This window comes from Ptychodera flava, chromosome 4, assembly GCF_041260155.1.
Source record: "Ptychodera flava strain L36383 chromosome 4, AS_Pfla_20210202, whole genome shotgun sequence".
Classification (NCBI taxonomy): Eukaryota; Metazoa; Hemichordata; class Enteropneusta; family Ptychoderidae; genus Ptychodera; species Ptychodera flava.
The window spans coordinates 28,142,031-28,158,846 of NC_091931.1; the positions used below are offsets into that span (position 1 = coordinate 28,142,031).

At 37.1% G+C, this 16,816-nt stretch overlaps 2 protein-coding genes across 2 annotated transcripts in view; both read right to left on the minus strand.

Annotated features, from left to right (window-relative positions):
• Positions 1 to 16,816, minus strand: part of LOC139130482 (solute carrier family 13 member 1-like) — a 308,042-nt gene that overhangs the window by 107,985 nt on the left and 183,241 nt on the right. The gene's annotated exons all lie outside the window — the stretch shown is intronic.
• LOC139131368 (sialidase-3-like) lies at positions 535 to 11,905 on the minus strand. Its single transcript, XM_070697383.1, has 8 exons — positions 11,864 to 11,905; positions 11,046 to 11,216; positions 9,944 to 10,079; positions 9,240 to 9,333; positions 8,754 to 8,828; positions 6,885 to 7,024; positions 4,683 to 4,874; positions 535 to 3,641 (listed from the first exon to the last, which is right to left on the minus strand). Exons 1-8 carry the CDS (start codon positions 11,884 to 11,886, stop codon positions 3,309 to 3,311), a joined length of 1,164 nt encoding a protein of 387 aa, XP_070553484.1. The 5' UTR covers positions 11,887 to 11,905; the 3' UTR covers positions 535 to 3,308.

The window sequence follows — 16,816 nt, forward strand, 5'->3', positions numbered from 1 at the left end:
TGATTCGATGTGTGGAAGAGAGTGTAAAACATTCAGCTCCAACAGGAGGCTGTCACCGCCATTCTCAAGTCTGTTATTTCTGCCACAAGAAGGATGAGGAGGTAAAAAAGTGCTAGAAACTTACATATAGCCATGTTTGAAACTTCTGTTGTTTCATTACAGTGGCTGTATGAGTATGATGATAGCACTCAGTGCAGTACTGCAGTTTGAGAGACCATTAATTTGCGTGGCAGAAATGAAAAACGCTAAATGTCAGCATGGTTGTGAAGTGCACATGCTGAGGATTCATAGAATCCCTCCAGGACAGGTAACTTCATTATTCTTGAATGTTTTGAAATACCAACATTTATTCATTAAGCGGCGGCACCTTGAGAGCATGCATGTCCATAGTCCTGACAGGCATGGTGGGTAGCGCCCTCTACAGGCCATTTAGAACAGACAAACTTACTTTTACATGCATTTGGTAAAACTCGATGGCTGTGTTCTTATTTTGTATGGACACAACATTATGCAACATCAAAAATACAAAGGATTACTTGTCTAGTCCCTTTATTCATTCAGTGTAAATCAACTAGAAAAAAAATCAACCAGCGTGTCAATGCACTGAAAGAAATAAATCACTATCCTTACTGGTTGATATGTAAAACAATATTTGCACAGGAAATGGAACATATTTTGCAAAACGATCTTAAAACTAGCACAACATGTTTTCATTGTTGCAAAGTGCTATGGGGATTATGCTTAATTATCATCAACATGGCTACTCAAACTTTGAGGCGCAGGACACCGTGATGTCTACAAGACGTCTGTGTTATTCAGAAAGACTAAAAGTTACAAAACGGTGTGAAGGTCTCATAAAGGCCTTCCAAAGGCCTTGGGGAGAAAACCCTAAATATGGCACAGAGTTACATGTTTATGGATAATTCCCTGCTCATGTGTTGCATCTTTCGTGAATCTGGTAAGAAGTGGCATGTACAGGAAATTTTTCCGACACATTAAAAATACTTCTCTTGAGATACAATTAAAAAGCATCTCACATCCTTGTAAAATACATAAAATTGACATGGGATGCATTTTAGAATCTTTTAAATCCAAAATTTAACCCATTGACTGCTATTAATTCACAATTATAGTGTATAAAGAGACCTCCAAAAATCGAAGCCTTGCATCACTTTAAAAAAATACACGAGTGAAAAGATGCATAGAATTTTTGGGAAAAGTATACATACTCTATCAACACTGACAAAATTAGGAAGAATCTTGGAAGCCAAAGGAATAATGTCCTTATTCTGACAACGTCCACTATGAAGATCTGATGGTTCTTTAACTTCAGAATTATTTGCAATGTCTGAAATATTGCTTAATACTTCATGCACATAAGGCTTTCCACACGTGTGCTGTAAGCTTGGTGCCCTGAGTTGCCATAAACTTCAATCTACAAACCTTAAAATATCTGACAAAATATATGTTCCATAAACTCTCCATTGATACCTATAGACCAAATGTGTGAAATTGTGTCATTTGCTTTTAAGATTAATCAGTGCAATTACAACTAAATTAATTTAATATGCATAATTATAGTAACATCAGATGTTACATGTACAAACCCTCACATTTAAAAAATTCAATATACTTCAATGAAGAAAAAACTTGACATTTGTTTGACAAAAATCCTATGCTCTCTTTGTAACCCAGGCATACAGTGCACAAATATACATAGATAAATAATAAATTATTTATATTAATTGGTTAAATGAAACATCAGATGTTACATACACAGAAATTAATTTCATGTGTCTTTGTGATTTTTGCTGCTCAAGAAACTTATTGAGGAGATTATGTGATGTCAGACATAACTCTTATCAACTGAATGTGAGTCCAGAGACCAGCTGTATGACTCCTCTATTCAACACAATGCATTGTTCATGAGCATTTCAACACACGTCCTAAGGAAGAACCAGAAAAAGTGTTTCTTTTACAGAACAAAAATCAGTACATCACAGAAAGTTATGACACTATTCCTTTATTTGTGTACACCCTGACCTTGACACAATTTGCTTTCATGAGAAGTTAAAGTAGACTTGCTTTTGTTCTCCCTTCACACTTCCCACATAAAATGGAGAACCATGGTCCTTTTGAAACACTCATACAATAACTGCTGTGCTCCAATTTTCCCCTTCATGCAAGTAAATGTGATTTCCTTCTGTGACATAAATTATTGCATATCCAGCTTTGGTCCAATAAAACACTAAGATGAAAGCAATCAAGAGTACTGTGATGTCTATTTCATTTTACAGAAATTTGTCCATTGCTTATTATTTGGCATTTTATTTCATTCACTTTCACTCAATTAGTTGTTTGTATTGCCTTATACAGACCAAAATATGATATTTTTTCCAACAGATTCTCAAACCCTCTTCATGGCAATTACAATGCTGCTAATATCTATCAACTACTTCCCATGGGATCAACTTTCTGGACTTGTGCTTCAATGTCATATTGAAATGACGTCATGTTCATTTCTTATCTGACATCGTTCAAGACAACCTCTACAGCAGCTATACTAAATCATTGCCTCGACTTGATTTCCAACAAGGGGGCTGTTTATATTGGACAAACAACCCATTTGGAGAGATATCCAATGCTTTCATAATTCCTAAATTGAAATGCAGAAATCCGTGAAAAACTGATACTGGCTGAAGAAGAAAAGAGATATCTTCAGACTCAGAGTGATTCTGCAATTACCGGTAACTGTTCTATTCCATAATTTTAAAATTAATCTCTTCATTGATAACGTTCGTATCTTCTGGTTGATATTTTCTGTGTCTTGGGATGCTATCAATTCTAAGACTTTGCAAAATTTGCATAACAATTGATTTCTTCCACATATATTTACTGCAAGATATCTATAATTCACAAACTGTCGAAGTTCAAAAGACAAAAATTTCCAACTCTCCTCCGAAACATTTTGCAATACACAACTTAAAAAATAAAGTTAAAGATTTTGTCATATGATCTCAAAATACCACAAACTTTTTTGCCATCTATCAAAGATAAATAGATCTACTGTTTTGAAGACGTATAGTACATAAATGCTCCAATTTTTTTCATCGATTTACCTTACTGTAGAATTTATAAAACTCTAAACTACATAAATTTTAAAGTTTACTTAATTTGGTGATAATTAAGTTCAAGATTTATCAAAAATCATAAGCTGAATGATTTTTAAGCTTTCCATTTTGAGGCCCTGCATTTATAGTAGACGTGAACTTGACACACATTTAGTTGAACATGTGATATGCGGTAATTTACATAATTCCGCCGAGTACTTCTGTGAGGGAGAACGTCCTAAATACAATGGCTTCAGAGCTCTTGCGATGACCCCTCTCATACAGGAGTCCAAAGTTTTGGACTTTTCGACCTCCCTCGTAGGTTTCAAAGTATGTCAGGTCTGAATAACCCCCGGCTTCATGGTTGAAAGTCCAAGGAAGGCTCCATGATTTCATACCATCTGTGCTGAGACGTATAGAGGAGTCTTTCCTCACTGATGCGTCAGCTGGGTTGGAGAACAGGACCCAGGTGTTGGAAACATATTCACTGAACACAGTTTCTTCAGGGGCAGGAAATGCCAAAATACTCGCCTGAAAATAAACAATTGTTAATATTTTGAGGTTTTGTTAAGTTACCAGCTAGTGGTGAAAATTTTCAAATTTTCTTCCCTGTAAATCCACAGGTGAAGATAGACTTGGTATAAGTCTGTGATTAAAAACTAATTTAGTGAATGTGATGTAGCAGAGTTATTGCTATTGTTTTCTTCAGGAAGAAACTTTCTTATACTGTCAATTGCGTTTACTCCACACATGCACAAACGCACACAACTCAGACACCTCACACAAGCTCATGCAGACATCTCGCTCAATATACCGGTACATTGAACTCTGAGTGAAGACTGCATAGGATAGTATTACTATCATCTCAGTCAAGGCACTTCACACAAACTGTAACCTTAATTCACTATAACTGGCTGAAATGACTTTATTTTAAAGAATCACTAACTTGAACAAAGTCTATAGGTGGAAGAATTTTCCAGTACCACATTTTACTGTGAAAAGTACACTCATCATTCCCATCATGCCCCTCACCAACATGTTTGAGGTCCACATCCATACTCTACGGGTATTGGCAGTGTTCTGGCAAACGCCCTTATTGTATATTGATGGCTAGAAGTATATTGAAAAGCAATTCACTGAATTTATTGCAGAGTTTTCAAACTCAATGAACTCTGGCACTCTAAATATGCTAATTGAATCCCCTATTTTCCAGAAATATCTCCATAGGAAATAGGCCTCTTTCTTCAAATAAAACAGAATTAAAAACGAACATTGGTTCCAAAATCATTGAGTTAATATTCTCCTGAATGGCTCAGAGTTGACAGCTAGCTGCCATATGGACTTCATTACACAGTGCTTCAGATAGGCAATGCAAAATATCTCCAAATCTCCTCCTTTAGTAGTATGATGTCATTTACCACCCTCACCGTCAGCAATTGTTACAAAATTTCCTTTCACAATTCAAGTTGTGTTTAGCTCAACACATACTTGTGAAAATGTGTCCTGCAGAAAACATGGATTCCACTTGATTCAAACAATAGCTTCAGAAATGAAAAACTAAATTACACTAACCTGACAACCAGAGTAGTTGCCGGGCCTCATCACCCCCTTTTTAAGCTTGAAGCCAGGTTCTATCAGATTGTACGCCAAACTTGGGAAACCGAATGTCTGGCCAGCATCCTCGCTGCATGATGTTGCCCTTGTCTGATAGGAACTAAGTGTGCGACTGTTAAGGCATACCACATTGTTCTCAAGCTCGACAGCCTTGTAAGAAAAACACATGCAAGAAGTTTACCAGTATATCAAAGGGTTTTGATTAGAAATACTGGGTGTCATCACATGGCGCCCTCTAGAGCTTTTTCATGAAAATTGCTCGATTATATAGTAGCCATCGTGTTGAACAGCCTGGTGAAAATTAACATTCAATAAACTGGAAATACATGAACCTGTCCATTGTTGCATATAAAGAATGTTATAAAAATGATTGGGATCAAGAAAAATCCCTCATTCTATCTTAAAGGGCCATTATTTGTAACTTTTGACCGTTTTTTACCTCGGAAAATTCCATGTTGGAGGCTCATATTTGTTGCAAAATGTTGTTTTACGAAGAAACAAACATGATTAGTGATGTTATAGCCACATAAAACTGCTAATTTTTGTTCAAACGTGTTGCCCTTCCGAGCTCGTTTGTTGACGTCTGGCATGCTCAGCGTGCTGGAGAGAACGCAGATATGGTGACGCCGCGATCACGCCAGATGTACAAGTTCACGTTTATTGCGGGATCAAAACAACATTGCGTCGTGGATTGCCAGACATCTGGCTACGCAACGTGCTCGGACAATGGACTACGACGTAATTACCGGGCATAAGTAATGAATATTTATTTTGAAATTGCTGTAAATGGCTCGCGCAGGTGCAGAAGAATGCCTACGTTGCAATCCGCGTGTCAACAGAGTTTGTATTTCTGTCCGGACAAAAATTGAAATTTTCGTTGTAAAATCACATGTTATTTAGTTGTAGGGCACGTAATGTTTCCGAATAATATGCGATTCGCTGTTATTTGACAGGCTATTCAACATGAGCCAGCGATCATTTCAATCAAAACTAACGGAAAAATCGCCAGAAGATACAGCTAATGGAACTTTAACTCAGTCGCCTTTCAATTTGGTTAATCAGAACAGTGAAAAATGGAATTACATGTAATGCATAAGTACTCCTTTGACCAAGAAATGTTGTGACTGTGTGACCAACAATGAAAACATTTGTCATCATTTTCCATTTACAGCACAAATTTATTGTGACATACATGACCCATCGATACTGCCGCCATTGCACACAATGAGGGCAGACATCATCCGCAGCATGTTGCCACTACTAAAATATTACTGTGATAGCTGTAACACATATGTTACCCAACCCAAATAAAGATACGATGATAAAGTCCTACATTGTTGACAATACACACACTGTTTTGATTGCATTTCTCAGTATTTTTGGCCTTTTACCTATTACTTTAAATTATCATACTCCATTGAACGTCTTCAGTGTTGTTGCAGGCCAGATACAGCAATTTGGTAACATTTAATAGTGCACATAAAATATTTTTGTACACTACATGATAAACTCAGAACATAAAACGTAATGGCTATAGCACAGCTGGCACGTATTAGTATCAGCAATATCATAATAATTCTGACATAATCCTGATATGACCATCACCAAGGATAATCAAATCAAATCTGATGAAATTTGGTCAGAGAGTAATTTTTATCCTGGCTAATCTAGAAAAAAGTGATATATTAATATCTTGACAATTACATATTCCTGAGTTGTGTCAGAATTTTGAAATTTATTCAGAACATCCCTACAATCCCCGACAAAAATTCAATCGCTAGGATGATAGAAAGGCCATTTCTGAGCAATTTTTCAGCTAAAACTGAATGACACAATATTTATTTAAATTACTAAACAGAAAATATCGACAAAGACCAAGCATTGTAGTAGCAATTCTTAAATTTTCAATTTTTTACATGTACAAATGTACACTGTACAGACTAAAAAGACACAAAACACGATATATATATGTTATATATGTTTTATGTGTGTGTATGTGTTCTGATAAATTATATAGATTTTGAAGGAAATATGAGGTGTTTTTTCTGCAATTTATTGCATTGTACATATGTAATATGTATGCATATATGTACAATGCAATGTACATCATAAAAATTTCTTTCTCAAAATAGCAATTACAGTTCTGCAACATACACTTACCTGCACTTCATTGGTTTGGATGTATTTACCCAACCTATCAGTCCCAAGGGGTACCCTGCCACCCATGTGCCAGGTAGTACCTCCGTCATCGCTGTACACAACTGTGGAAAGGTTGATACAACCTCTCTGGTCGCTGCTACCTGTCACCATTATAGTATGCAAAATGAGAGAAACTTGAATGAGCCAAATCTAGAATTAACCCTCAAATTTTTGTAAAAATTTTGATAAAAAGCTTTAGCTGATGGAATGTGATGTCCGTTAGGTCCAAAATTATCAAAAAATATTAGAGACAAGTTCATAAAAATTTGTGAAATGTTGCACAAAAATTTTGGCGGGAAAACATAACAGCACTCAAAGGTTTACACGGAGAACAGCCATATTTTGTTTTGCAAATTTGCCCATGATTTCTGTTCTATAGACACATACATATATTCAATATTTATACTACTTTCTAAAGTATATTGTGAAAGATATGCGCGAAATGTAGGCAAATGAGTTCTTCCTTACGACTAGCATTCAGTCGCACACAAAACATAGGGCATTTTATATTAACCAGTACACAATTGAGGCATTTCACCATGATTTTTGGAAGAGAATCTGGACACTCTGGATTACAAACAGTCTAATAACTGAAGGTAGAACACGCCTCAGGGACACAAATTTGGCCTCTCAAACTTTTGTAACAATTCTTTTCTGATATACCACTTGGTGGGGGGGGGGGGTCATTTTAAAGCTCTTGGTGTAAGAAAACTTTTCAGCAGCTTAGTTTTTCAAAATTCGAAAATTTTATTTTTCTCCATAGAGTTAACACAGGGATGGCGGCCATTTTGAATTTTGAATTTCTGTATATCTTGAGTTATTTGTTTCCCTAGTACCAAAATTTGCACAGTGACCCCACATTTTTATTCTTGATTTTGAAAGAGAATGATGGAAAGATTCCTCAAGGAAAGTTTGAGCAAAAGTTTAAGTCTCTCACTTTTGAGGCGCTAACTACCTTAATGAGAAATATGTTCATGCAACAGCTATAGCTGTCAGGGAGCTTTCAGGACAAGACTGCATGGTTATAATGCATGTTACAGGTAATTCTCCACTAAGTCTACCCACAGTGACAATATAATAAATGTACAGTACTCTGTCTCTATTGCTTTTCAATAGGATGGTGGACCAGCACACAGGAATATGGGAGTTAAAGATTTAAATTTGTATTAATGAAGAGAGATGGCTAATCTAAAAATGATGATGTTATTATTGACCAACCTATATTTCAAGCAAAACTACAGAAAGGTGAAATGGAGAAGGAATATATTCAAATAGCCCATGGCAGTAGTAATGGCAGACAGCCTTCCTGTTTGATCAGAATAAATTAATCCATCAAGAAGTCATTTGAATAATTACTAACTAATTAATTGAGTAATTAATTAACCAACTGAATGGGTTGATTGTTGATCAATAGAAATAAAATGGCTCATTAGGTCAAGTGGAAGGGCTTTTACTGCGATAAGTGTATCAATGGAAGGGTGGCCATGCATGTGGGTAAAGTCTTGTGGGATTTTTTTCAAAAAGAACACAAACACACCCACCCGTATGTACAAACAATTAGGCAGATTAAATGTGATCACCAAGGAGACAGCACATCATCAGCCAATGACTGAACAGCAAACGAGGTATGTGACCATTTCAACCCTTTCAGGCTTGACTTTCTGGAAACATACCAAAATTTCTCCTATTCATAGGGAATCCGGCTTGAAAGGATTAATTAAACTCTACACATTGGAAATAAATTGGGCGGTTGTGTGCATTTTCTGTCGCCATTAACATGATGGATATTTTTTTTTATACTGTCATCGAAAATAACCAAAGGAAACGAACCTCGTGTGTCTTTGAAGAATACATTAGCGGGAACGATGAGTCTCCCAGATGTAAGTTGGATACCATGGCCTGGCCCTGTCAAATAATCATAAACAGTGAAGAAGAACATGTTTGGTATGGCACACCTAAACTAATTAGTGATGCTAATATTGAGTGGACTCATCCAGTTTGTGAAAGGCCTATTATAAAAGTAATATTTAACGTTAAGCAATGATGGTGTTGGCCATGCTGGAATAACATACGAAGTGTGGACACTTAGAAATTCAATTATCTCTTTCATATGGCGATGCTTGCATGTCAAAGAGAAAAACGGACAATATAATCACATATGGCTCAACTATGTAACCATATTCTGTATCATATTTTGGACAGCTGTGCAGACTTATCTGGTTTTATGCAAATGTGCCGAGCACATTTCAATTAATATGTACTAATTGTTCTCATAATATTTCAGTGACAGGTATAACATCCATTTCAATGACCAACCTGTTGCAAACATGGCTGGTGTCTGCTTCATTCTTGCAAGAGTACTGGATGTGATGTCCACGGGGTTGCTCCATGTCAGACCATCATCAAAACTCTACAAAAGACCGCAAAGATTTTTGAAAAATCAAACAGATATTAATACTTGGTCAAAGGATCTCTGATACATATACATCAGTGGCCACTTTAGTGTTGATCAAGGCTACTAATGATACAGACAGAAATTCTGCTTGTATAAAGACAAAACAGGCCCTGCCAAGGGTTGTAAATGAGAGCTAACGACTGGCTAACAATTGTATGCAGTATTTCCGTTTTCACTGTTCTGATCAACATAATTAGAGAGTGAATAATTTAAGACAGAATGCAGGATTTTTGTCTTAATTCCCATCATTTTTATAACATCAATCTTTATATGCAACACGGGAGAGGCAATTTTCCAGTTTATTGAATGTTATCACCAGGCTGTTCAACATGTACCTGACAGATAATTGAGCACTTTTCATGAAAACCTCTTTGATTTCTTTGATGATGTTTGAATCCTATAATATATGATGGTTATTGCAATATGATATGCATGTGCTCATAAAATAGAATGACCATTTTGGATCATTTCCCCTGATAGGCTTATTTTACAGAGAAAGGTTAAATTAAAGTTGGATACGAATAATCTCTATAACAAGTTTAGCAATATCACAATGAAGTTGTACCTTAGTGTAGTATAGTCCCTGCTGTAAGGTGCCAGTTTCCAACAAATCATACTGGTTCATAGATTCTTCAAACGACACAAACACCAGCAACAAGCAATTGCGTACTCTGTCCACAATGGGTGTCGGGTTCATCACCCTGAAAAAGATTGGCACTCCCGGATTATTTTCATGATTTTATTTTTAAACTAAATTTGGTTCGTGTCAATGTGCTAACTGAAGGACATGTATAGAAGTATCACTGCTCACTGATTTGGACCATGCCTACATGTTTTAACAGGTTAAATAATAAACGGGTGCCGCGGTCATAAAATGGCAACCCCATGGAAAAGCACAAAAAATGCACTATTTCCTACATGTGCACATCGTGATCATAAAGGAAACAAGCATGCCATTTACTTGAATGAACAACACACGGTGGTCAACATTTTGTTGTTGTAATCTTCATTTTCTCAGTCACTAGTTTTTTTGAAAATGGCGGGAAATCAAAAAATGATGGTAAAACGTTTAAATTTACATGCCACTTTTGACACTTATGACAGTGTTATACACTTTTTCAGTCTTTCATGGGTCTTATTCAAAGAAAACTCTTTGAAAACTGAGAATATTGAGATTGGTTTGTTACAAATTTATACCTATTGGGGCTTTAATGTGTGACATGAAAAGGGAAACTTATGTACAGAGTATTTGTAGCGTAAATATTAAACAAGCAAAGCTCTGATTGGTTAAGACAAAGATATTTATATGATCTAATGGGTAAAGTCAATCATACTGATTGTCTGCTCAACCACATCATGATATCATATCAGTGCATATATCAATATGTCTACATACATATATCGATAAATCTATACAATATTACCTACATACTTTAAATACATAACTATTTTTACTGTACTATCTATACATCTATGATTTTCTTCAAATGTGTATCTATCTTATCTATGATCTATATATATCCAAAGCATGCTTGTAGACACATACATATTGATTATCTATATCATCTACATAATATCTACCTATATTATGAGTATGTATGCATAATGTATGTGTGTGGACATTATCATTAAACTGTCTTGTGAACACAAAATTCTTTTCCACTCACCTTCTTCCCGGCATAGTGACAACCACTGATGGTTCATCCCAGAGGATTTCATTTCCAGTCAGCTTTCCCCTCCTGGCAATGATATCCATATTGCCAATATCTTTGAACGTGTCTTTGCGTGCTTCACAGAAAGCGATAAATGTTCCATCTTTGTAGACAAGCGCAGGAATTCTTTGAGATTGAAAAATCACAATCAAAAAGTCAGATCTACTCGAGACATTGGACTTAAAGAAAATCGACAGACAGGATATCTGGAAAAATATTACAAGAATGTTTGAAAAAAATTGTGAAAAAATCATCGAACACCATTTCTGGGGTGTTTAGCTTGAAGATGTTGAATGATATCTTTTGTAAACATAAAACAAGAATATAAGCACATCTAGTGACAGCTTTGCCTTGCAGCACTCTATCATAGAGTTTCATCCAGGATGGCATCAACAGAAGGGGTTTTCCCCCTTAACCAGAAAGTTAAGGGGGCCCGAATTCACCAATTTATGTGTTCTACCATAGACCCTCGAGAAAAAACGTTTTTCTCAAGGGTCTGTGGTTCTACTTGTATCTCTAAGGTGTGACTGGCGCCATGGGGGGGGGGCTGGGGCTGGTCCCCCCTTGACAAATTACTAAGGGGTGCCAACATGTCAACGATGGGGAATCCCCCATCCCCCATCAAGATGAAACACAGTCAGAAATCCAAACTTTTCAAAAATGAAAGACAACAAAAGTATGATATGAAAGCACCATTGAATTTTATTTTGTCATATTTCAGCCAACACATTTAACCTTTCACATAAGAATGAAATAAATGAGACTTTTAATACCTTGATGTGTTGAATCCATGCATACCGGAGTAAAATAATGGAACATCTGGAAGAAAACAAAAGCCAGTGGACATCATCACGGTCACGTCAAGAAGTGACTGTGACATCATAAAGCATTTGTCTGGATATGTACAGTAAACTCAGGTACAACGTTTATAAGACAATCCATTTTCCCAAAGGCTGACAATTCACACTTTAAGACAGTTCAGTCTTACTTTTATTAAAGGTAATAATGATGAATTTTTTTAAGTATTGGTAGTCAGTTGAACTTGAGTTTCTCACATTTTCAAGGAGTTAATGAGCATTATCAAAAACTCAAAAAATTCAACTTTGTGAAAAAGGCATTTCTACACAGTATATATTAGTGCTTGCTGAAGAATCACAGGTTTGCAGTTTTCACCTGATCTGCATGTGAATGAAAGGAAAATGGCGTAAGTACATGGAAGCTGAAGGAAAAGTAAGCTTATAATTTTACACTAAGCATTTTTAGACAAAAACTTCTGAAAGACATGTTTCCAAGCTGGCAGGCACTGCAATTTTAAATACTGGTCCAACAACAGGGATGTAGAAAATTATGGTTACGGGTGGCAAAAATAAAAGTACAGGCACAAGTAGTGTATACATGTGCACATTAAGTTTGTGCAAAATGTCCTGATTTTTTACTAAAACTAAATTTTCACAGTGCAGCTGAAGATCGCTGTCTATGGTCTGACATCTGCTTGTGTTAGTACAAGTTGAGCTGATAAAATGGCTAGAGGATTAATTTTCTAGACTGGCCCTCCATTATAGTTTTTGATTCCCCCTATAGCTCAGAAAATTACCAGTGTACGACATTGCAATTCAAAGAGTATGAGGTTGAAAAAGTTCAATATATACAGACAGATTCCATGGTGTGGAACCCCTACTCAGACAGTTTATTGAATGGTGTGAACTCCCTTCTCAGAAAGTTTTATCAAAAGGTTGCATTACTACCCAGGGCACTGACACCAATGAAAAAAGCCTGCCTGTGGATAGTTGTGAAAAGATTTATGTAATAATAAAGTGTGATCACCATTCACTTTCACTGCGCTGATGTCTATAATCTGCTGAATTCTTTGGCAATCTGAAAAGTGATTCCTTTCTCTTCTATAAAAGCCTACTGTGTCTTGGTATTTTTGCTGTTTTTTTAAAGCCATATACCCTTTAACTCTATACTGTTAATAGAATTGCTTTTTCTTCTATAAAAGCCTGTCTTGATACTCTTGCTTTTTTGAAGGCAAAATACAACCTTCAACTCTACACTGTTATCACACAAAAACAGAGTAATTGCAATGAGTCCCATTGAAACCCCCCTCTGCACCCCATCCACAGGCGTTTTGTTAACTCGATCGTTTGTAAAAGCGTAGTTTATGCTACGTTCCGACGCGACGTTCTGTGTCTCTACACTTTTACTATTACGTTTGCTTACACTTTCACTACTACACTTTTACAAACTATTGAGTAAACATAACGCCTGTGACCCTATCCTAACCCAAGGCTGGCAGGCCACAACGGAAGCGACGTGACATCACTTGATCAGCGTTTCATCATTACCTTTAGGCCCAAAGTACGGTACAGCATCCGTTCTTTCAAGATGAGGGTTGCTGCGCAGGACAGACAATATTACTGCACTTTTTCCTGAGGTAGTTCGAGAGTTACCGTGAACGTCGTCCACCTGTTGCCGGCAACCACTTGCCACAAGCCATCCATGTAAAATAACTGTGAGGCATAATGCAGCCAGTCCACACAATGCCGCCGCCGACGACACTTTTACCCGAATTGGCGGCATCATTGATCGCGTTTGCTTACACCAAATACCACATATGCTTCTCTATTGATTCTGAGGTTCTTTACTGAATATATACCCTTTTCACGCCACATTTTGTCACGGTCCATCTGCTTACGTGTATGTCACTGTCAGTCACTACGTGTTCAGTACACTTCCAGTTCACCCACTCAGCAGGTCCAGCAACTTTACCGCCTGATAAAACACCACTGCATGCGGCTTCTGACATGGACACTCTCCAGAAAGATCGGCAAACCAGCTCGTTGTTGACGACTGCAAATGTTGATGCGACTTGTTGACAATCCACGCGTCGAGCCCACTCACCTTTACGCGTTTACAAATTGACATGAACGGCGCGCCACAGCAGGCTTTTGCATCGACCGTGAAACAACTTTCTGGACAGAAATTCGAGAGGGCGCCATTTCAATACTTTTATGTCAATCACATGTGGGCGTGGGCGACCTGCCTTACCCCGTAGGCGGGGTGCTGCTGTAGGATCGAGGGATATACCATGCACAGGGTACTGGGGACAGTCCCCTGGGTTGGGGAGGAAGGTGTTTTTTGTGCAACGGTTTACCTTATTTGATTTTATTAATTTTGACTATGATATTTCAAATAAAGAGTTCAACTCTACACCGTCTGACTGCTTATTATTACCGACAAGTCCTTATCTCCTCTGCAGCTTGTGTAAGCTTATACACCTCTGTAATTGCTCCGAAAACATTGCCAACTTGCTAATCCGCTGTCCGTATCAGCGGATTAAGTGATTGAGTCAACAACACAGCCGTCCCACACCCGTCCTTATTTCACTACGTGTGGGACGGCTGTGGTGTTGACTTAATAAGCTAATCCGCTGATACGCTCAGTCATTAACAAGTTGGCAATGTTTGCGCAGCAATTAGAGTGGTATGTGCACTGGTTGAAGAGGAGATAAGGAATTGTAGGTATTGGAAACACAGTCAGATAGTTTTGAGTCGAAAGCAAGTTGGCAATGTTTTTTGAGCAATTACAGTGGTGTATACACAAGTTGGAGAGGAGATAAGGACTTGTCGGCAATAATAAAGCAGTTAGACGGTGTGAGTTGAACTCTTTATTTGAAATATCACAGTCAAAATTAATAAAATCAAATAAGGTAAACCGTTGCACAAAAAACACCTTCCTCCCCACCCCAGGGGACTGTCCCCTGTACCCTGTGGATATACACATCTGTATCGTGTTTTGTCACCTTATGAAATGTTAATAAAATGTACAGACAACTTGTAGTCGTCTGAGATATGAAACATAGGCCAATTGTTTGTACAAAATATAGTTTTGACCAAGGCATTTGGTCAAAAATATCACTGGCTTACACCTCGATGAAGGCGGAATAAGCTTATTTTCTCCGCCCTCACTTGTTCCTGAGGTAGTTCGTGCTTAAAAATTGAAAGACTTAACTTTAACTTTAGCTCAAACTTTCTTTCAGAGGGAAACTTAAAACCGTCCCTTTAAAAATCAGGAATAAAAATCGGGAGTCGCCGTGCAAAATTGAGTACTAGAGAAATAGGCCTATAAATGACATATATTTTACCGACACCTCCATCCCTATAATAACTCTACGGGAAAAAAATCTATTATTTTCACAATATTAACCTGGTGGAAAGTTACTTCATGAGCTTATGTAACTTCACAAGGACTGCCCCCTCCCCCCAAAAAAAATATTGTGAAAGTTTGAGAGTTGAAATATCTGTCCCGGAAGTGCATTCTACCTGAAATGTGAACTGTATATTAACTCGATCGTTTTAGTTCAACAAAAAGTATAATCAGAGGTATTAAAATGATTCAAATCACGGTCGATTCCACGGAGACCCAAGTACAGAAAGTTTGGCAAAACTTATATTTTACGTGGAAAAGGTCATATGTCTTATGCCCAAGGCGTTATACGAAACATTTGATAATACACGTACGTACTGAAGTGCAAATACGTATAAAAATGGCAAATTTATGAACTTTGATAGAAAAATAAACGACATACAAGACGAACCCATAGCTTGAAATGACAATGACTATGACAATACAACCATGTATGTAAACATTATTTAGGTGAGGATAAGATTTCTGCAGTGGTGGGCGGAGATTTAGGGAAAATTTTGTAGGCAACTATAAAAAGAGAAAAAAATATTTGATCTTGTAATGGCATGAAGATAAGGGAATTGTTCAAACTGACAAAAGTAAAAAATTGTCGCCAATGCAACATGGTTATCTGATTATCTGGCTATGAGCGCGCCGGCTATCATGGCGCTTGAATAAGTCAAAAACATTTATTATACAAGAGTATGGTATGTGTATTTTCGATAGGAGAAACACCTGTGGGTTATTAGTAGGCAGTGATGTGATTGACCAGTAGTTCTACTGGTACTTCAATGCCGCCCGAGGGCGTATTTTACTGTAGGGCTTCCCAGTGATATATAATTGGCGATCTGTGCTCATGTATTACACGCTCGAGCCCTACAGGACAAAGACCGTTGGGAGGTAGAGGTCACGGAGCTGTCATGGTACATTTCTATAAAGGGGTGTGAAGAAATTAGCCCAGACATTTAAATTTGAGTAGTCTTCCCCTCCGGCCTGCCTCCACCAACACAAGAAATCGGAGTGACTCCGTCTTAACAAAGAGAATTATGTAGAAGATGAGGTACATTTCCTGCTCCACTGCAAAGGGAACACAAGGCATATATGACTTTGATGTTGCTCAAAATTGACAATACTGTGGTGGAAGGTTAAAATATTCCATAAATATACGTTTTAATCTCTGAAATTTTAGGTGTAACAATGGCAGATTTGGTAAAAATAAATAATTTCATTTAGTCGCACATTTTTTTTCATTTAAATTTGAGTCTTTACTTTTCAAAGATTTAATTTACGGTGTTATTTTTTACGATGAGAATGTGAAAATTTAGAAAATCAAGCATGATAACAGTACATTTTTCCTTTAATATTTGATTATTCTCATATGCCAGAATTCATCAAAATTCCTGATACTTTTAAAGTCTCCTGGTCTTCCATATTATGTGTTGCTCTCTTGCCTGATTTTGTGTATTATTTATTTCACTAGTGTCATGAGCGTCATTTGACTCAAACTTTTCTTCAACTTCATCAGAGTCAGAGCTATCCCT

Bases quoted from the DNA above. Each gene is read 5' to 3' on its own strand.
- LOC139131368 (XM_070697383.1), bottom strand. From the start codon at position 11,886: ATGCATGGATTCAACACATCAAG. The intron at 9,334-9,943 runs GTACAACTTCAT...GGTCTTTTGTAG, and splicing joins AGGGACTATACTACACTAAG to AGTTTTGATGATGGTCTGAC. The intron at 8,829-9,239 runs GTTGGTCATTGA...ATTATTTGACAG, and splicing joins ACCAGCCATGTTTGCAACAG to GGCCAGGCCATGGTATCCAA.